The sequence below is a fragment of the Ostrinia furnacalis genome, unplaced genomic scaffold, assembly GCF_004193835.3.
Source record: "Ostrinia furnacalis isolate ACB-3 unplaced genomic scaffold, ASM419383v2 OfSCF3546, whole genome shotgun sequence".
In the NCBI taxonomy this organism is placed as follows: Eukaryota; Metazoa; Arthropoda; class Insecta; order Lepidoptera; family Crambidae; genus Ostrinia; species Ostrinia furnacalis.
In genome coordinates this window covers 135,015-157,284 of record NW_021133785.1, presented here as the reverse complement: position 1 = coordinate 157,284, position 22,270 = coordinate 135,015, and the positions used below count along the sequence as shown (strand labels likewise).

At 38.1% G+C, this 22,270-nt stretch overlaps 1 protein-coding gene across 4 annotated transcripts in view; it reads right to left on the bottom strand.

Annotated features, from left to right (window-relative positions):
• Positions 1 to 22,270, bottom strand: part of Pde8 (phosphodiesterase 8) — a 118,736-nt gene that overhangs the window by 80,438 nt on the left and 16,028 nt on the right. For all 4 annotated transcript variants that reach the window (XM_028311740.1, XM_028311737.1, XM_028311739.1 and 1 more), the window contains 2 exons: positions 8,227 to 8,292; positions 4,918 to 5,123 (listed from right to left, as the gene is read on the bottom strand). Coding sequence is in view for 3 of the 4 variants with exons in the window: in XM_028311737.1 (XP_028167538.1) it covers positions 4,918 to 5,123; positions 8,227 to 8,292 (272 nt within the window). In the remaining variant the exon portion in view is untranslated. The remainder of the gene's footprint in view (positions 1 to 4,917; positions 5,124 to 8,226; positions 8,293 to 22,270) is intronic.

Below are 22,270 nucleotides of genomic sequence, written 5' to 3'. Positions count from 1 at the left end.
TCTTTTTAGGGTCCCGTACCCACATTCTGTCAACGGGACTCTAATCTATTACTAAGTCAGTCTGTCCTTTTGTACAGTCAGCGTCCAATAGGTCGTAACTCCTAAAATAGGTACCCAAAAATTTCGCAATATGCCTTGTTACATTGGAATAGGGTTGTGTTGTATGGTCATTAAGAACAGACATAATTAAAAAAACCTTATGGTATTTGCATAGTGTGCACAGGGTGTTATTGCAGTAAAACAGACGAAAAGACTTACACCAGTATTCACAAGCCATGCTTGCTTAAGTGAACCAGCAATTCGGATGCACAGCGTTGAATAGAGCTCTGAGTGTGACCCTGTGCGTCCACGCGCACTGTGAGACCTCATAGTAATGTTAGTGAATACGGGCGTCTTAGATAATATTAGAAAATTGTTTTTTTTCATTAAATGAATGCGTTGTTTTCGATTTTAATCAAGGATTCTCCTAATTACTCCTCCTCTTTAATTAAAATACTGAACCTATCACATATGTGCCGACTCACACTTGACCGTTTTTTAGATCACTCCAATTCAATGCACTTTGTTTTAGTGTTCGTGCGTGGGAACTTTTTGCAAGGATTGCGTGTGAATAGATACCTACTTATTTGTATTTTTTAAAATCACATTTATTATCTCCATACCACAATATTTGCCACACATACAGGTGACTTTGTTATGAGTATCATTTTTTAAAAATAAGCTCTATCTTAATTTAACAATAAAACTTTATCATAAGTGAAAAAAAAATGTTTTCTTTAGATAAATCGATTAAGTTACTGATTATGTGTTGCTCCTAAAAATTTTGGCACTTATTGCAAAGTCACCCTGTATTGACACAGAGACTGGTCATAATACCAGCGGCATATTAGATTAAAAATATTCGTAGTAAAATAGGACTTATTACTATAGTATAAAATAGTGTGTAGCTTGAATCTATACTTCCATACTAATATTATAAATGCGAAAGTAACTCTGTCTGTCTGTCTTGCTTTCACGCATAATCCACTGAACCGATTTTGGTGGAATGGCACAGAGATAGTTTGAGTCCCGGGAAAGGACATAGGATAGTTTTTATCCCGGTTTTTGAAACAGGGAAGCGCGCGATATAGTTTTTCTGTGACAGACAAAATTCCACGCGGGCGAAGTCGCGGGCGGAAAGCTTTACCCATTCGTAGCTCACTACTCGGTCGGCCGAGAAATTGGCACCGTTCATTAAAAAATAACCAGAACATTTTTTGCATAATGTCAATTAGTTTACAATTATACAGCATTCGAATTTAAATGGATAAACCTGTCTCTTCATTCACTTCATTAGACATGTGGACGTTTGTAGGTTCAATTAAAAACTAGTTTTTGTAATGAGCAAAAAGTTTTTTGTGCTAAGTGTGACATAGCAATTACGTGACTATCAAGGATTGTGTTATTTGATTAATGTAAAGACTTTTTAACCACCGGATATTGGTAGATTTAACATTAATCTTTGATACCTACCATGATAGAAATACTTTTTGTTTTGGTAAACCACTAAATACATGTTATTATTGTGCGTGCGACTTATAAAATTGAGATAGTACCCAAAATATATTTTTAACTCATTGATTAACTTTATTGCTAAAACACTTAGGCTGGGTTGCACCATCTTACTTTAATTTTGACAAACGTAAAAAATCTGTCAAACTCCATACAAAAAGCACCGGTTATCGCTATAGTTACGGCCAAAGATAAGTGGTGCAACTGAGCCTTACACAGAAGGGTCGTGGTTTCGAGTCCTTTGTGAGGCAGATAGTTTTATGTGAAAAATTCATGAAAGACAATATCATATCAATTTGTGGTTAACCGTGGACATTACTTATCGATTTATTAACATGAATCATAATATAACTATTTTATAGCCATAATAATATTCCTATTGGAGGAAAAAGAATGGGTAAACTTATTAATATCATTAGCTACTTAGATTGTTTATTAGTTTGATATCTAGATAATAGAAAAATATCAGTTGTTTCAAGTTTAATCCTTTTTAATAACAAGATATGTATAATTAAATCTATTTTATTATTGCGCAAAAACATACTTAAAATAGCTTCCTAATCCGTTACGTTACGCCATTAAATAAATACAAAAAGAAAAACCATCTTCATTAAGATTTTGGAGTCATTTGCAGGTAAAAAATTTTTTTTGTATGTTTGTTACCTCAGAACTCCGTCTTTTCAGTGTTGGGGCAATTTTCTGTTAACTAGATGACTAGTATATCATCAAAATCTGTTCAGCTAACCTAAGATGAGGGCTATGATAAAATATTAGCGTCGATTATCGACGACAAGTGTATGCTAAAATCGATATTGGCCTCGGTAAAACGATATAAATAAATATCCTTGTACATTTTACACTGCGCTTCTAGTCCTAAGCAAAGCTTGTACTATGGGTACTAGACATCGGGTATAAACATACTTAAATGCTTTTTTTTTGTAAATACATACCTACTTATTATACATAGAAAACACCCAGTCCAATACAAACAAATATGTTCATGCACACAAATGTTTGTACTATGCGGGAATCGAACCCGCTACCTCCGGAATAGTAGTCACTACACCAAACGGCCGACCTAATATAATGGCGCGCATCATAAAGCTAGCAAAAGTTTAGTTTTCTTTCGACATAACTATCGAGCATCGAAACTCTTGCAATCAGGCTAAGTATCGATAAATCTACAATCAATCGGCAGCACTACAGTTCACTACACACGAATAGAAACCTTACATCACCCCCGAATCCTTCATTTATCGACTCATTGGCCCGACGTGACATGCAGAACGCAATAAGATGCAAATCTGTTTATCTCTCAGTCGGATCAGCCCGAGCCACCTAAATCAATCTGCCAGCGTTTATGGATAGATTCTGCGATTTGACTGACATTTATTACTAGCTTTCCGCCCGCGGCTTCACCCGCGTGGAATTTTGTCTGTCACAGAAAAACTTAATCGCGCGCGTCCCTGTTTCAAAAACCGGGATAAAAACTATCCTTTGTCCTTTCCCAGGACTCAAACTATCTCTATGCCAAATTTCATCAAAATAAGTTCAGTGGTTTAGGTGTGAAAGCGAGACAGACAGACAGACAGACAGACAGACAGACAGACAGACAGAGCTACTTTCGCATTTATAATATTAGTATAGATTTGAACAAATGGCAAGACTTTTGTAACATCAGATTTATTGGTTTTGTAATACTTTACTATAATAATATGTGCTCAAGGAATAAAAAAATCCAAATTACTACTTAGATAGTCATGAATAACATATTGTACGATTCATTCTTCATTAAATTAAATCTGTTTTTTTACTTACTTAGTAACTAAGAAGTGTTATGTTTTGGCACACAATATAGGTTTGTAGTGTTTGAGATACTAGCGTAGTCACCCTAGCTAGTCTGCTGGGTCTAACGATAAAAAAGTAATTAAAATAATTGCCTCTACCATGTTCTGTGACTAAATAAACAAATTAAAAAACATTTCGTTACATGAAAATGCGTAATCCGCAATATACGGGGTTATTTATGGGCATAGGGGTGCTCAACCCAATTGGAGTTGACAACGCTCCATCCAGCGGCTGTAGCGCTGTTATCGACGCCTGAATTGATGACAAAAGGCTCTTCACCCCTGGATTTTGAGCTGAATATCCTTTTGTTCTGGCGCGATGGCGCTAAAACCTGAATGGCTTCAATTAAGTTCGCAGCGAAAAGTGCTTGACATAGAAAAGAATAAAATAAAACCACACGCACGTAACTTGGTGAATTAAGTTTTGACTAGAAAAAATAATGTTTCTCTAAATTAGGTTAAAGATTCAATCACAGTCATTTTTCTTAATCTGCTGATTAGTTAAAGATCCCGTAGCAAATCCACACCAGTGATATGGCAAATTTTCCCCTAACTAAATTACCTACGCAATGACGTCGCGTCGCAGCCGTCGCGTCTTAAAGATACAGATTATTATAAATGATATAAAAATAAATATAGCTTGTCTCACTTGGCCAGCAGTGTAGCGTCAAGCGACTGCGGTTGCCACCACGATGACGTCGCTTCGAGCGTCTCTCGCTTGTTAAGGATACAAAAAGAAAGTTTTGTTTGACTTACTTAGCCAGAAGTGTAGCATCAAGCGACTGCGGTTGCGTCGCAACGTCACACGCGCTACAAAAGTTACAGAAGGAATATTTTATTTATTTATTTTAATTACTTACTTGGCCAACAGTATAGCGTCAAGCGACTGCGGCTGCCGCGCGTCCACCACGATGACGTGCGGCGGCCGCGCGTCGCCGTCGCGTCGCAGCGCGTCGAGCGTCTCGCGCGCGCCGCGCCGTAAGATTCAGGTTGTAAATGATAAGGAAGAAAAGTATCGCGTCGAGCGTCTCCGAAGACTGTAGACTTTTTGTCGGCCGGTAGTTTATATTGAAATAAATTTAGTATCGGCCGATTACTTGTACAAACTCCAACCAAACTATCGGCCGCTATAAACTCTAACCTGTGGGAACTATAAAAGATACAGAAGGAATATGTCTTACTTCCCTGCGTGATCGAATCAGAAATGAGGAGATCCGTAGGAGAACCAGAGTGACTGACATAGCCCGCAGAATCGCTAAAATCAAGTGGCAGTGGGCGGGGCACATAGCTCGAAGAGATGATGGCCGCTGGGGCAGAAAAGTTCTTGAGTGGCGACCACGAGCTGGAAGACGTAGCGTGGGCAGGCCTCCCACTAGGTGGACCGACGATCTGGTGAAGGTCGCGGGAAGTACCTGGATGCAAGCGGCGCAGGACCGGTCTTTGTGGAAATCCTTGGGGGAGGCCTTTGTCCAGCAGTGGACGTCTTTCGGCTGAAACGAACGAACGAACGATGTCTTACTTGGCTAGAAGCGTAGCGTCAAGCGACTGCGGTTGCCGCGCGTCCACCACGATGACGTGCGGCGGTCGCGCGTCGCCATCGCGTCGCAGCGCGTCGAGCGTCTCGCGCGCGCCACGCACCGCGCGCCCTTCGCCGCCGACGCGCGTCGCGGCCGCGCACGCCGCTGCGCACACGCGCGATGCGCGCTCCGGGAATACGCATAGCAACTGTGGAGGGACGGATGCTTTAGTTTTTTGAAATTTTCACGGATAAAGGACTGGTTTCCCTGCTAAATAACAGTAAACCACAAGTTCACTGAAGGTCTGTAAGAGTTATTAAAATATGTAATAAGCTTTTTATGTTTGGAAACTATGTGGTGATTTGCGCTACGTACAAACGGCCACAGTGTTAACTATCCATTTCCGTTTTTGCTCTCGCTCTCATCAAATGGTTATTCTTTGCGGCAATGGACAGTTAACACTGTTGCCGATAGTACGTACTACTTTCATACGTTAAAACAATTAACGGACAGACAAGTCACTGAGAGAAGAGAAACTAGGTATATAACATTAGACACATAATAAAAATTCGTAAAATAAATAACTACTTAAATATTACAATAACACAAACTTTGCTGAAGTGATGATGAGATCACACGGGACCCTGTTGTCAAGAGCTCTTTCAAAGTTTTTATATCACTAGAGAGCATAACTGGCTATGCTCCGATAAAACTAATTTACATTCATATCTAGCGTACTTTCGTAGCTTCACCATAATATCAAGATCATTTTCATAATTTTAACCTCTCAGCCCCCAAGCGGTAGCCGACTTCCGCGTAACAATTGATTGATTTGCGAAACTTGAAGGATTAAGATGTGAAACTATAGTTACTATACTATCACCATAGTTCTCCTGTAAAACTCTAAGCTCAGTAATTATGTAATTTTAGGCTCGAACGAAAATCATACTGTGAATTTCCACTTCACCCGAATCGAGTTAGGAATAAATTCGCTTCGACGCGTACACGGATTATACATAAGTAGGTATGTTACTAAAGTGTTTTCGCGACTGGTTTTTGGGTTCCGTCCCCGGGGACAAACACGCGCGAACTAAATCAAACTAGTAGTATCGAGAAGTTATAATTTGACAGCTCTCTGTACTGTGAAGGGAGGTAAGTGGCTTGATGTTTATGAATCTAGAAAATACTGTCGAATTTAGGCGGACTAAAGTTTTTGATTTAATTGTGGTCCACCTGCTAGACATAATAATAATGCTGAGTTGCACCACTTTATTTTAAATGTAACAATAACAATAACCGGTGCTTTTTGTATGGAGTTTGACAGATTTTTGACATTTGTCAAAGTTAAAGTAAGATGGTGCAACCCAGCTTAAGAGTAGTAACAAAAAATCTTGCATTTTGTTTACATAATTAGACACGACCAGTTTTACCTATGAAAGATGAGAATACATTGTTCTAACATAAATTATACAACATTAACAAGTAATAGACATCCGAAGACAATACTGATTTTTAAAATCACATGTCGTTTATCAAAGTTAGTTGATTAGAAATAAAAACGGTTCAAACTTGTTTTGTCCATATTTTTCGCGCCATAAAAGTCTATATCTAAAAAAAGTAAAGGAAACCCTACTCAATTTCACATTCATTAATGCAATTAATTTCTTTATACGAACGCGCACCTATAGAAATGGTATAAAAACAGTTTATAGTTGACAATACCAATTGGCGGTAAGTGTTTAAAAAGTGTAATAAAATTTTACAGTGCAAACCACTTCACGTGTGGCGCGGTAAAGTTGCGCACAGACTGGTCAGATGTTTGTAACACAGTAGATTTGCGAGGAAATTAACGCGAATGTTGCGAAAACTCTTTTTTATATTAAAAACGTAGAGCTGCGTCAATTTTGATGGACAGTTTAATTTAATTTTGAATCTGTACACCTCGTTACTTAGAAATTCCGAATAACCCACCTAAGTTTTTGTATTTGTTGAAGTAAAAGTTTAATAACAAGCTTTTAATTTACTAGATAGCTTTATAAAAAATCGGATAAACAGCACGTTAAAACTATGTTACAGCTTAATTTACCTACATACTAGTCGGTTTTTTTATTCATTCAGGATCTCAACGGAGAGACATTGTAAAAATACCAAATTAAACCCTTAATTAAATCACAGATTTACAACATCTTTACTAAGCATTTAAACTCATTATTTTGGCAAAGAGCAATATTCGCCCCTGTCAAAGCACTTCCAGCAGTGCCGATCAAATCTGCAGGCACCTTATTGCGATTTAATTAAACTTGATTGGTTATAATGTCGCATTACTGCAGAATCGGCGCCGGCATAGCGTCGCGCGATTAAACGCAATCAAGCCGACATTATCGGCCATATCGAAGCGCACGCGCATTTCAATACGCATCTGTAAGTTACTTTTTAGGGACTGCGTTTATTCCTTTTTAAGATTTGCTTGTTGATCATGACTTGTTCCTCTTCATGATAAGCGAAGGACGTCTTTCTTATCGAATGGCGAGCGTGATTTCCAAATTTTTGTTGTTGTGCATTTATGAATTAGTTGTGCATCCAATGATTCCGACTTGGCGCGATATACGGCCTGTTAAGATAGCACGGAATACAAACCAGCTCCCAAATCGCGCGGTGTTGAGCGTCAATTGTTGCTAGTGGATACTCAGCTTATTTCGCATTAGTGGCGTTCCAAAATGATAGAAATGCTTCTGATCACTAAGGATGTGAGCTCAATAAAATAGTCTTTATTATGACCACTTTCCGTGAGCTCACTGTGTGTATAAGAATCATCATCAGCCTATATCAGTTTGCTATCTGCACTACACCTTATCGCATCCAGCGAGTTTTCTCAAGTCGGAGTGACGTTGAGGGCTTTCTATTAGTAGCAGAAGAAGGTGTAAGAGTATCCTTATTATAATTTTGACTTAATTTATATACAGGGTGTGGTTTTGTAAAACAATGACCATCTCAGGGGCGGTAGTATACACGACACTGATGCCAAAAAAATATATAAAACTGGCTATCGGACAGTCCCCCGCACTCTCGGGGTGGCGGCCGCATATGTGCTTGGTGGTGTAGCGGGGTACGCGGGGGTGGTGCGGGCAGTAACAAGCGCCATCATGAAAGTTTTAGTAACCGTTTGAACAAGGTTTTTTACTAATAAAGTAATAGTTAAAATTTTATTTATATTTTTCTTGTGATTACTTTCATGTGTACTACCACCCCTGAGATGGATGTTGTTTTACAAAACCACACCCTGTATACTGTTATTAGATATTTATATTTACCTCTAAGGGCTCCGAGGGCGCGTAGATGAGCGCAGAGGGGATGTGCGCGGGCGGCGGCGACCTGTTCTGCAAAGAGAGACACACTGTGTAATATACATTAAAATAATATACCTAAGTAATATTTAAATCAAATTAATGTTAATTATGCTAGACGTAATGAAAAATTGCTTCTGGAGACGATTAACTTACTAAAGGTCTTCTGGAAAAGGTTTTTAAAAATAAATTGAAATAAATTGATAAACTTGGTATTTTTAATGGGACGATGATTACTTAACTTAGATACATACAATTAAATATCTCTACAAAAATATCTACATTTACAAATCTATGAATTTGTTTTTTTTCATTGTGTTACCAAAAACCTTTGACGAAAGAAATAAACATTTTTATATACCTAGTTTCTATGAAAGAAAAACAGCCTGACGCATTGTAAATAATTTCTGTAACAGACTGACAGACAATAACATAAAATGTGGATTTGGAGCGTGTTGTAGTCCTATTTTGTAAAAATACATTTCTAAAGATTTCCATTTCACCCAGCGGATAATTTGTTGGGATAATAAACAAAATAATATATTTTCTTACAAACAAAAAACTAATTTACGTAAATATAAACTTCGCATACGTCCCACATTGCGCGTGGGTATTTAATGATGAGCGACAGATCACCTGAGGCGGTACTTTGAATAAGTCTTAAAATAAGGGCGGCTTCAGATTAGAGCGTGACGTAGCGCTGCAGTGGCACGATTGTGGCGTGATTGTTGCGGTATGAAATTGTAAAAGCTCTAATGATGCGACACATGGTGACAGACACGATAACATTAAGGTGGCGATACACATGGCTGTAACTGTATCACGATCGCGCCAAGCACTTAAGCTTCAACCACACCAACACGTGCAGATCGCCATCGCCGGCGCTATCAAAGGCCAATGACAGGTCGCGCGACCCATGACAGTTCACGCGACCTGTCATTTCCCTATGATCGCGCCGCGATCACGCGGCGATGGCGATCCGCACGCGTTGGTGTGGTTGAAGCATTAGATATGTCATCGTAAAATTGTAAATTCCGTCAGTTTATAATACATATTACTCGTGAGATTGTAAACTAACAGTGGGTTTCATTAAGTTAAATTGTAATCTGACGGAATCTAAATTTTTTGGTAACAGATTTATACACTTCACGTTTGAAAGCGCCCTATCCAGAGCATTACAGTCCTTCATAAAAGTTGTTAAGGATTATTGGATAAGTCCATGTTTGTTAGGCCTTCACGGAAAAGCCAATAAAATCAATTAGGTAACTTTTCATAGAATTCTTCTCTAAGTAATTCGCGGAAAAAAGCCAGTCAGATACAAACATTAAGGACCATATTCGTGGATATGACGACGTTGCCAAGCAATCTGTACTCGTACAGTAGCTATGGTAACGCCTCCAACACTTCCACCAATCTCGCTAACTACTTACTTATATACCTACTCTCGTAATGATACATACTTACTTGTATTATAAATAATTGTAGGCTACTAAAGTAACTCTGACTGTTTCTTTGTCAAGTTTTCACGCCTAAGTCGGGGAAGAAAAACATTTAGGCCCAGAACAGACGGTGAAACGCAACTGCAACGAAACTGCAACTTTCTGATGATTCTAATTAATGAAACTGAAACTGAAAATTTTAAACTGGTCGCGTCATGTGTGATCTCGCTACGGACGCTATGGCAGAAACTTAGATGCAACTCAAAAGTAACTAGCAGTTGCAGTTTCGTTGCAGTTGCGTTTCACCGCCTGTTCTGGGCCTTAGGCTACCATTTTACTGAACGCTAGCATGGAAAACCTATAATTCCTACTTATTATAGGAATATGACAATAAATTCAGTACTATTTTTCCATCTGGGAACACAATAAAAAAGGAAGAGACCGAATTCGAAGCGTTTATCTTTTTCACTTACTATAGTTTGTAATAGAAAAATCTACCTTTCATATAAGGTCTAATGAAAAATGGCCCTAAAATGGACCAAACCCATTCCTCTTAGGGATATGATGACGCTTAATGTCACAACAAGATCATAAAGTACACAAAAATAAAACGTATAATTTATGTAGACGACCTTTTATGACTGCACTTGAGTTCTGAATTTGAGTGACATTAACATTGTACTTGATCATGAAAGCTTTCATAACTTGGTGCTATACAATGTTCGCTAATATTTTGCTTTAACTATAACTTTAAACGCAATCTCACCATCTCTATAAACATTACGTTTATTTCACAAAGTAATATTAGCTTGTCCTGACTGCTCCATTTAACACACTGAAAATCACTTATCTTAAGAGACCTAATCACTACACCTTTTATCTAATATACTAGCCAAAGTGTCGCACCGCAAAATTGCAACTTAAATTAAGCCCACTAAAGCTCTATTTCCTTGAAGTCTCCTAGAAGTGTCTCCTAGCCTAGTACCTACGTAGAATTAATTATTAACGCTGTAACTTATTTGAATGTACCCTTATCAGGGGTGGACATAATCTGATTCAGGCACTAGATTACATCTCATGAGATTTCTGAGATGAAAGGACTAGGGGACAGGCATAAGTAAGGCATGTTTTCCAGCAAGGCTGAGAAGAGGCGAGAAGTCATCAGAAAAAGCTTTTTTATTTTGTTGGCTTAATTAATTATTCGATTTAACGCGAGGTCTAATGTATAAAGTTACTGGACCACAGATCACAGAAACTAAACGGAGATGTGACAAGGGGCGGGTCTGGTGTCGCAGCAATAAGCCCAAAAACAGAGCACATTGCTGCAGACGTCATAATGTAAACAGTTTAAATTACTTGCATAGTACCTACTAAAGATTTATTCGTACGTTGAGTACTGATTTCAGTGGATAATGAGCACATATTTTGATTACTTTGTGTGTGTCAATTCTAATGCGACACTGAACGTTCATTCGGACTCAGCGCATTAGTTGGCATCTCTCTAGTATATCTCTTTGTACTGGACTAAACGTAACCAAATGAGTTTCGTCATTAGCACGTTTCGTTCGGTCCGCTTCAGTGGATATGATTAAGCACAGCGGAGAGATATGGGCTGCATTTTCATATAAATACATCGCGCAAAATACGTAGGCAGAGTGGAGAGGGAACTATGTAAACGGATTTTTTCGGAGATTTTCTCAGGGATTCTGGAAGAGAAAAATCTCCGCACATCTCCGCTCCGCTTCGGTGAAAATAACCTGCCCGTTATGTCACTCGTTTCCGCACATCTCGATTGGTGGAAAGCAGCCCTGACTCGTGATATCATAGCTTACTCCCATCTATATTTGATAGCAATTCATTGTAAGGATTTTCCTGGATGTATTAAAGAAATAAAGTCGGCAGAAAAATAGGACAACTTCCACTCTTCCCGTGGATGTCGTAATAGGCGACTAAGGTACAAATAACAGAATGTGACTATCATAGAGTTGACTGAGCGTGGGAAGTGTGGTCTAAATCTTCGATTTGCCTCCAGTAAATTAGAGAGCGTAGAGCTAGTAAATGAACTGATGATGATGAAAAAAGTACTTTTTTAATTATGAAAAGATAACGTTAGTTAATAGTGGGATAATTGAAGTAGAAACCAACTTATTTATTTATTTACCTTAACCCTTTAAGCCCCGCGAATCGAGACACAGTCGAAATCAATTGTTACGCGGTCTTATGAGACCGATTTGGGTTTGATGGGTTAAGCTTTTTTTTCATCCACAACGAGGAAGCTCTTGGCCTGTCCTGTATCTCACCGAAGGTGGAAGCGAGCTTCATCCGGAATCCTCAACCACAGAGGAACTGGCTATCTTACCTCTAACTGCTTACTTTACAATGTTTGTTATAAAGCCGTATAGAAAGTAAAACTGTGCTAAATTAAAGTTTGCAATAGTCAAAGTACGCAAACAGAGTCGTACGCAAAAGCTATAGCCAACAAATGGCATTCTACTTAGTATCCAATTAAATAGTAACACGAGCGGGACATACCGGGTTACTGAATGTTCCCGTGGGACTCCACTCCGCTCAACTTTCCACCTACTAGCAAGTTAAAACTGCCAATTTAGCTGAAAGTGGGTATCGTACTATACGTATAAAGTGCTATGATAATACAAAGGTTATTTCGGTATTTAGGTAGTTCGTAATACCTAGCGAACCACTTTTATGAAGTTAGTGTTAAATAGTCAATATTTAAAGCTGAATAGTGACTGAGCTTCTTGCGCTGCTTTTCAGCACTGACCCATTTATTGTCCCGAAGCAGTGGTAGGGTTAATACTAGGATGTGCAAAAGTGCTTTATAAAAGCCTACGTGCCAAAATAAAAGGAGTTTTATGAAAGTGTTGCGTAGCTTTTGTAAATAAAAGCACCTGCTTTTATTTAAGAGTACAGTAGGACGCCGATTATCCGAACGCCGATTAACCGAATCGCCAATTATCCGAATCGGTCCTCAGCGTAATATAAAAAATTAAAACCAAGTAATTTTTATTTTGTATTGGTGTAACAAGTTGGAACTCGCAGGAGTCTACATATATTTCAACTGAGCGTTATTAAAGAACCGTAAACACAGTTATTAAAGTTTATTCTATGTGTGACAGTTCGTTTTTAACATGCTTTTTCTTTATTACCAGTCTATGTCCGATTATCCGAATTTTCGATTATCCGAATCGACCCCAGTCCCAATTAATTCGGATAATCGGCGTTCTACTGTACTTATATTTAGAACTGAATTCACGAGTATAGTTGTTGCAATTCACGAAGGCGAGTGAGCTTTACATGTGTGGTGGCTCGCTACTGTTCGTTTTCAAAGGTTTTGATAGACATTACACTATCGTTATGTGTGCATGTTACACACATACACAAGTAAAGCATACTCGCCTTCGTGAGTTGTAAGAACTATAACTAGGTTAAATACGAGTATATCAATGCATCTATCATAATCTTGTGTTGTTGGACTAAGTACTATTTTGCAGCAAAAGATGATTCTGATGAGACGTTGATACGCCTACGTACATATTAGATAGGTATTTATTATTAAAATATCGGAATTTCAAATAACATATGAATGCGCTCAATTTGAAAACGAATTCTTTCAGTTCATAAATGCATTGTTCGAAAATTCATATTATGAATTCTGCGTTTTCCAATTTACGGTATTATTTACCGAAAAACGCACGAGCTTTTCATTTTGGCTTCAAATATCTGCGTGAAACGAAAACAATAAAGATTGAACCATAGCAACACGGAGAGTTGTTTAACAGTATGTTAAATCGGGATTAGCAGGATTCAATTGAATGAAAACAGTGCACGATTTCAAGGCTTCAATACGGCTTATAAAATACTAGCGGTCACCCGCGACTTCGTACGCGTGGATCCCGTTTTACCCCCTTAGAGAGGGGAGTTTCGTAAAATCCGTTCTAAGCGGATGTCTGCAGCCTTTACGGAACCTATCTACATTTCAAGCTTGTAGGGGTTAAGTTTAGATAGTATAGTGATCAATCAGTGAATGGTAGGTATTTTGCTTTTATATGTAGGTAGGTAGGTAATAGTAGGTAGGTAGGTAGTAGGTAAATTTTGTAAAAAAAAATATTTGCTATGAAAATATAGGTATTTTATGTTTGCTCTGATTTTTCATTTTCTTTTTAATACTTCCTAAATCCGCTATCGTAAATATAAATCCGTAGACCTAACAAAACAGCAGCTCCTCGCTACAAGAACGCTCAGCCCCGGAGTTTGATTACAAAAGTGTGTGCTAAACAGAATTCAAGAGGCCCTAATAGGCTGTCCATCCTTTATGAGGACCCCGGCAATTACCGCCCTCCGTGCCTTGTCACGGCTCGAAACTTGACGCCGGCCAGTTTGACGCTTGGGTTTTGCAGGTCAAAACAGGTCAAGATGAAAAAGCTTACGCATATATTAATTGTTTATTGTTTCTGAAACAAAAGGGATAGGGAAAAGTTTTGTATCGAAACTTCTCAATGGAGAATAGGGTATGTGACACGATTAGTCAATTGGCATACTTAGGTTGGGTTGCACCATCTTATTTTAACTTTGACAAACTTCAAAAATCTGTCAAACTCCATACAAAAAGCACCGGTTATAGTTATAGTTATCGTTAAAGTTGGGTGGTGCAACCCAGCCTTACTTGTTAAAAGCTGTCAAAAGTTACTCTCAATAGATTTTGTATAGCAAATATAGCTTTATGACGTCACTAGTTCGCAAAATTAATTGGTTTGCTAACTTTGAATGATTCTAAAATCCAGCTACCTAAAATCGACAGCAAATTGAAAACTCAGTTCAATCCGCCCAGTGTTGTGGGACATAGTTAAAAGCAAGGGAACGCTCTTAGCAGTTTTGATGAAAATGGTATTGTCTCTTTAAAAAACAAAGCTTGGTGGACTTAATAATAGATAGATTATCAACTCTGAAAGGGATCAACACCGTATCGCCTTTCGATCGCTGTCAATCGCGTGGCAAGGCGGATAAGTGTGCATTGCAGACGTTGCAGTATGGAGTTTTTTTTTTTTTTTTTTTTATCCACAACGAGGAAGCTCTTGACCTGTATCTCACCTGATGGTAAGTGACGATCAGGCCGAAGGTGGAAGCGAGCTTCACCCGGAATCCTCAACCACGGAGGAACTGGCTATCTTACCTCTAACTGTCGGAACACAATAATGCTGTTAACATTGTTGTTATGGCGACAGACTTAGGTAAGATGGTGGTAGCTAGCCAGGCGGACTTAGAACAAGCCCTACCACCAACCAAACCGAACAGAAAAATCTGCCCCCACTGGGAATCGAACCCGGGACCTCTGCGTCTGAAGCAGGTGGTCTAACCACTAGACCACAGAGGCGGAGTTTCATACAAAGAATACCGACCGCCTCGAGTTGATACGGTTACGACCCCTTTCCGGGTTGATAAATGTGCGACGTCCTTTTAGGTCAATGAAGTGCGTGGTTCGCCACAGTGCTATAGGATCATTATTACCCATTTCCACCCTTATTGGTATGCCAAAGTGACCAAATAAATTCTCACCTTTTTGACGAGCGCAACGTGAAGGGAATCCACAATATTTTTAAAGCTAGGAAAACGAAAGCCCTTTGAAAGTCTCTCAGTAATTTTCCAAAGCGAATCTTTGAACGTCCAATAAGGGCTCACAATTATGGCCCGGCTTAAAAAATAAGGCTTCTTTATTGGGCGGCTGAAAAGAAAATTATTTCCATAATTTATTTTTGTTTTACCTCATTAGTACCTTCATTGTTTCAGCCAAATGACGTCCACGGCTGGGCAAAGGCCTCCCCGAATAATTTCCACAACCACTGGTTCTATTTATTTAGTACATATTTTGTACATAAAGACGCGCTGTGTATTATAATTTTCCTACTTAAACCTCTTGATATTATCAACAACTTATTATGCATTTTATTACTCGTTTTGATTAATGCACACAAAAATGTCGTTATAATCTTTTATTTATTTATTCTTTATCCTTACTAAAACTTTGGATAAACCACCAATACATTTTCCAACCCAATTGTTATCGACAAATAGTTATCGAGCAGTTACTTACAGTCACCTCGTCTAATCACTTTATTAATGATATCTTCTGAATCCAGTTTAATTAAAATTCCATCCCCACCCCATTTAACCCCCTTTCCACCCCCCTTGTCAATTTGTCTGCCCAAATACGGCTGGGCGGTTGTCACGTCATTGCGTGCGAAGCGAATATTACTGTCAATTTTGCTTTCTCAATTTTAATAGCTCGTAATGGGGCAGTTGACAGCACTAACTAGTCAATTGACATCCTTTTTATGACCTGTCATAACGCGCCTTTTTATAGATTTGTATACAGAAGGGAATATAAATGGCGTCTGTAGGTCGGGAATTTAACCGACTAATGCCCATTTTTCACCATCAATCCCTAATTTTTAAGTGACCCCTATGAAATCAAAATTCCTGTTATGTGTTACCATAGGGATTGATGGTGAAAACAGGCATAAGGCTGAGTTGCACCACCTAACTTTGACCGTAACTATAACGATAATTGGTGGTTTTTTATGGAGTTTGACAGATTTTTGACGTTTGTTTTAAAATCAAAGTAAGATGGTGCAACCCAGCCTTGTTGATTACTAAAATTGAATTATACATGAAATTGCGACATATGTTAGTCTACTAAAACAGAATAAATACTAGACTTCGTGTACCTACTAGTTAATTAAAATGACATGTATTTTTCTTCCTAGTTTTAATTTCGGTCTGCGCCAAATTTTTGGATGTTTCAATTCCGCTTTGAAATATCTTTAGTTAATTCGTTAGGTAAGCCTATAATTCCTTAGCCTAGTTACTTTACCTATTCAGTTAGTCTTTGTTATCAACATCATGATACATTTCATACGTCATTCATTCCTACGCATTTCTATTTTTAACATTATTATGTCTAGTTTAGGTAAAATTTTCTCTTTTGAGATACACGGCTCAAGTAGGATCTATTGATAGTACAGCGACAGCACAGACTATACAATTTTGTTGCAAAATAGCACTTATTACAAAGTAGATAAGATCCTACCGTCTACTGTACGAAGTTACAGAAACAATGAGAGTTCTAGAGACCTGTGATCCGAAGCTCGTTACAAGTTTGTTGCCACAGAATACTTGGCCATAATTATTATTGGGAGTTCAACTAGTAAGATCGCGTTTCCATTGTCTTTGAATTAGAATTCGGTAAAACTGTCGGGACAGTAAGTTTGAAATAAGTAAATACGCTTGTTCGATAGAATTGTGCTTATAAACAAAATGAGTTTCGTTATAGATTCGGATTCGTCAGCCGTATAGGTAGCCGTTTAGAATCACTCTATCCATTAAAAAACCGCATCAAAATCCGTTGCGTAGTTTTAAAGATCTAAGTATACATAATAGGAACAGACATACAGGAAAGTACGGGTAGCGCAGGACCTTTCATTATGGAAAACCTTTGGGGAGGCCTTTGTCCAGCAGTGGACGTCATTTAGCTGAAACGACGATACAGCAAAGTGTCATTTTTTATAATATGTATTGATTTGATAATATTCGAAGAGCACTATACTGAATAATTTTGCGTAATTCTACTACAATCTATAGGAACTGATATGATAGAGTTTCCTTTAATAGACTATACCTGTTAAATATGAGACGTGGGACGCGAGTGAAACAACTGCTTGCTAAAGACACACTGGTTTATTTCTACAACATGGGTGGTGGTCACATACATTTGTTAATATATAACTACCCACATACACAACACTACCTTAATTAGATGTGTTTTTAAAGGATTTTTTCAGTATTATTCTTGTTTCTTAAAGTATGCCGGATTCTCATTGCTAATGGAGACGAATTCCTCGTAATACAAGTAAGTTCATACAAGCCACGAGATACTAAATTACCAAGTTGACAACAACTTGAATTGATATCACTTGTCAGCTCAGGGGCCCTAGGTATGTGGTATAACTTATCAAGTTCTAGCGGTCCTGTTTCGAATACATAGGTATGTGTTAAGCCTTGATGTGGTTGTATACAGAACATCGTGGAGTCTAGTCTATTTATATTAATCATAGTAATATAAAAGAACGGCCTATTCCTTTGCAAAAATAAGGTTGAAGAATGGTATGAGCTTACCTATATGGGGATCATCTTTCAAATAAGGAATATAAAAATTCATATTTTATGCTTAAGAAAAAAATGTGTTTCACTGTCTTTCAAACACTATTAATTTATAAAAAAATACATGTTCAATAATGGTGTTGTGTATAAGACTAAAAATAAACTGAATTTATCCCTCAATGCGGCACCTAAGGGAACTAATTTCAGCTTTATAATTTAGATACATATTAAGTATATAGCGCGTAGGTATGAGTACTAAGAGTAGCTATAATGATATGTATACTAAACAAATATTCTGTGAGACTTTTAGCTCGCAAGATTTAATGTGTATGATCCTCACGATTATTTCTCATTTAGCACAATGTCCAACGTTCCGATCCGAATCGGATCTTTTTTGGCCTGGAATTTTATTTATGCCTTTATTGAATCTGAGATACGACCTGCGATTCAGCCAAGTTATTTGGTAATAGAATGGTTCGACCTATGAAATGTCATAGGTCAAACTACATTACAATGAAGTGGACTGAAACGGCCAAACAAAGGGATTTTTCAAGAAAGTACGACCGGCCAGGTCAGATTACTATGATAATGTACGTTCGTTTCAGCCAAATGACGTCTACTGCTGGACAAAGTCCTCCCACAATACTTACTCCCATAATACACAAAAGAACGGTCCTGCGCTGCCCGCATCCAGGCTCTCCTGCGACCTTTACCAGATCGTCGGTCCACCTAGTAGGAGGCCTGCCCACGCTACGTCTTCCAGCCCGTGGTTGCCACTCGAGAACTATGATGATGATGTGATGACTAATGTAATATTAATACAAATAACACTGTCTGTTACGTATTCACGCTTAAATGCAGTGAGCCAATTTTATTTTGATGAATGTAGAGACATTGTAGAGATACATGGCATCAGAAAGGAGGAAATAGGATACATTTCAGAAATAAATTTTCAAAGGGATGAAGTGAAACAGGATTTGTGTGAGATATCCATTTTTTTTTGTTTATTTGACTCATTTATTGTTTGATTTTGTGAGAAATAGAGCTATCTCTATCTCTAATGTATATGTTACAGGAAATGTATGAATTCTAGGAATTGTATACTATTCCTAGGAAATGTATACAATTCCGAAGCTATTTAGGAAATGTATAAAATATTGCTTCAGAGATTTTTTAATACGCACATATCCTAGGACATGTATACTTTTCCTAGGAATTTTATAGAATTCCAATATTGTATTAGGAAATGTATAAAACTAAGCGGCACAAGCGCGGTCATGTGATTTAGTGCCCCTCAGTACGCCTAAAATTTTATTTAGACAAACCACATTGACCGATAGGTACTTTTAACTCACAACTATTATTGTTTAGCCTGAAAGTTGTTTTCGCACTATTATACTTTGACTAAAAAAATATTTGCCTATTGGCATACCTTTCTTTCGGCATCACGCATATTACGCTGAAGTATTGGAAAACCCTAAATTTAACATATCTTTTATTAAACTATTATTGACATGAAGGTTTTAGTACTCCTGTAGCTGGATAACAAAGTCTCGGTTAGGTTAGGTTAGACTTGCGACCTTGTTACATACACAGCGGCCGCGGCGCGGGAGCGCCATTTAAGTTTCGGAGAAAAAAAAAGAAATCTTAGTTACATTTCCGATTGCTGTTTAGGAAATGTGTAAATTTCCTAGGAAATGTGTCTAATATAATTTACATCACACATTTCCGGGTGATTTTAGGACTTATACACAAATCCTAGGAATTGTATACAATGACGGATTTCATACATTTCCTGTAACATATACATTACTTATTACTCTTATGATAAATTATTTACTATTATTGCCGCGTAATAATGATTGTCAATTATTTTGGGTTATTAATGCTAGAATAATAATAGACAATAAACTTTTTTCCATTGGCCTTTTTTTCAAATGTTATTTTCAAAATAGTCCTTTTCTTATGACTACTCGTTATATTAATGGAAGGTTTTTATTATGTAAACAATTGACCAATAGACCAATTGTCCAATAAAGGGTTATTGACCAATAAAGTAAGTCCATAATAACCGTAATAAAGGAATAAATATGTCATTCCATATGACTTACTTTATACTATTCAAAATCCTTCCACACAAGCAGCTTGAACCAAAACATCCTATAATAAATAGCTATGAAACGCCAGAGGCGCGGAGCCAAAAATTCCTCGGATTGCGTCTATATGAAGACTTTAAGGAAAATTCCTTTTCCAAGCCCAGCAGGATAATAATAGATTCATAGGAACATTGTAACGGTGGCCCGAACGTATGCAAACAGTCATAAAATGCCGGCGGGCCACATGCACACTTATTTCGAATACACAACAAAAGCCGCGTTGGTTAGGGTTCTTTGGTACGGTTAGGGTAAACGTCAGGAGTCTAGGAGGTTAACCGTAACTATGTAAATGGAAATTCTATAATAAGTTCATCGCCCCGTGATACCACCCCGTGACACCTCATTAGACAACATAAAAAAAGTTAAGATTTCTTTCGGTAGATCACAGTCTCTATTTCACTTCTTCTTCCTCGGTCCCTCACTGATGAGGATCGCGCCACATATACACCACTAAATTTTAATCACCGAAAAAAAAAATCTGGGTAATGAGTTATTGATACTGATCCCATTTGTGCAAAAAAAAGAGTAAAATAAAGTGACTCAAAATATCCTCCTAAATTTGGTAATTTATTGACACACGCGTCGCTAGCACTATTTAAGTACGATAATGTAACACTTATTAGAATTAAAAATGGTCTAAGTTAGCTAAGTATGTAATAATAACACTGGAAGCGTGGTCGAGGCGTGAGCGAGACAGACAGATCGATGCAGCGTGCGAGCGTGTACGATTACTCTAGCGAGCAGCGGAGTGACCCAGCTGTGACGCGTAAAATACGGACTAACGAAAATTTAATAAAAAAATTAACTTCATGAAAACCATTTCTTTTTCTTTTGCTTTCAATATTCCACATGTTTCTACATAACCTGTTAAAAATTTTTCGGTGATAAAAATTTAGTGGTGTATAAGTGGTCTTCCACAGACTGCGGCCTTCACGAAGTTGGATGAAATATTTTTCAAGCCCGCCCGAACAGACGACGCCACGAGCCGCCAGTCTGCTTGTGACCACGGCTGCAGCAGCCGAAACCTCAAGCCGTGAGTACATAATGTACCTAACTCAATAATAAACGCCGCGTTAAGACCCGTGTCTTACTATTTAAGTTGGATGAAACGCTCACATATCTTGCTTTCATTGAAATTAACGTAATAAGATGAAGGAGTCAAAGGTGAATTGTAGCATAACGGCGATTAACAAGTAGAAAACCGGTCAAAGTGAGACCACAGAGTAACGCTACAGGCCAGAACAATCATTTATTCATTAGCATTATGCTACTTGTAAAAAAGTACGTCTAGTATTTACGTATTCTTAGGCTGTTGCACCACCTAACTTTGACCGTAACTTGGACGATAACCGGTGTTTCTTGTATGGAGTTTGACAGATTTTTGACGTTTGTCAAAGTTAAAGTAAGATGCTGCAACCCAGCCTTTCTGATGTTGTTGTCCCGAACCATTTCCATTTGAGGCTTCCGGCGACTGGGACCGCAATTAACTAGGACCGCGGTCCCAGTCGCCGGATCCATAAAATAATAATAATTTTCTTCCGGCGACTGGGACCACTCATAGATAACTTAAAAGAAAATATTATTCAATTCAAAATCGGTACAGTACTAAAATCCATGAGTGGTCCCAGTCGCCGGAAGAAAATTATTAAATTTTTACGCATCCGGCGACTGGGACCGCGGTCCCAGTTAATTGCNTAAAATAATAATAATTTTCTTCCGGCGACTGGGACCACTCATAGATAACTTAAAAGAAAATATTATTCAATTCAAAATCGGTACAGTACTAAAATCCATGAGTGGTCCCAGTCGCCGGAAGAAAATTATTAAATTTTTACGCATCCGGCGACTGGGACCGCGGTCCCAGTTAATTGCGGTCCCAGTTGACGGAATCCTCTTCCATGGAGGAGGCTTCCGGCGATCCACCGCTCACCCTTGACCGTTTTTTCTGATTTACAAGCGTATAAATCAGCGTGGACTTCACGGCCGCGCGTTACACCGCGCAGAGTAAACCTTCGCCGAATAAATTTCAATTTAGCACTGGACAAGCGGTTTGTTTGGATAGCGGTTCTGATGTGGGCCGAATTGGATCAATAAGAGGTACAAGTCAGGGATATTATGGATATCCGTAACCGTAACCGAAACTTTCGGATATCCGAAATAAAAAAAACCCGTAACCGTAACCAAAACCGGTATAATATTATTCCTATATCCGTAACCGTATCCATAACCGAAACTACATAT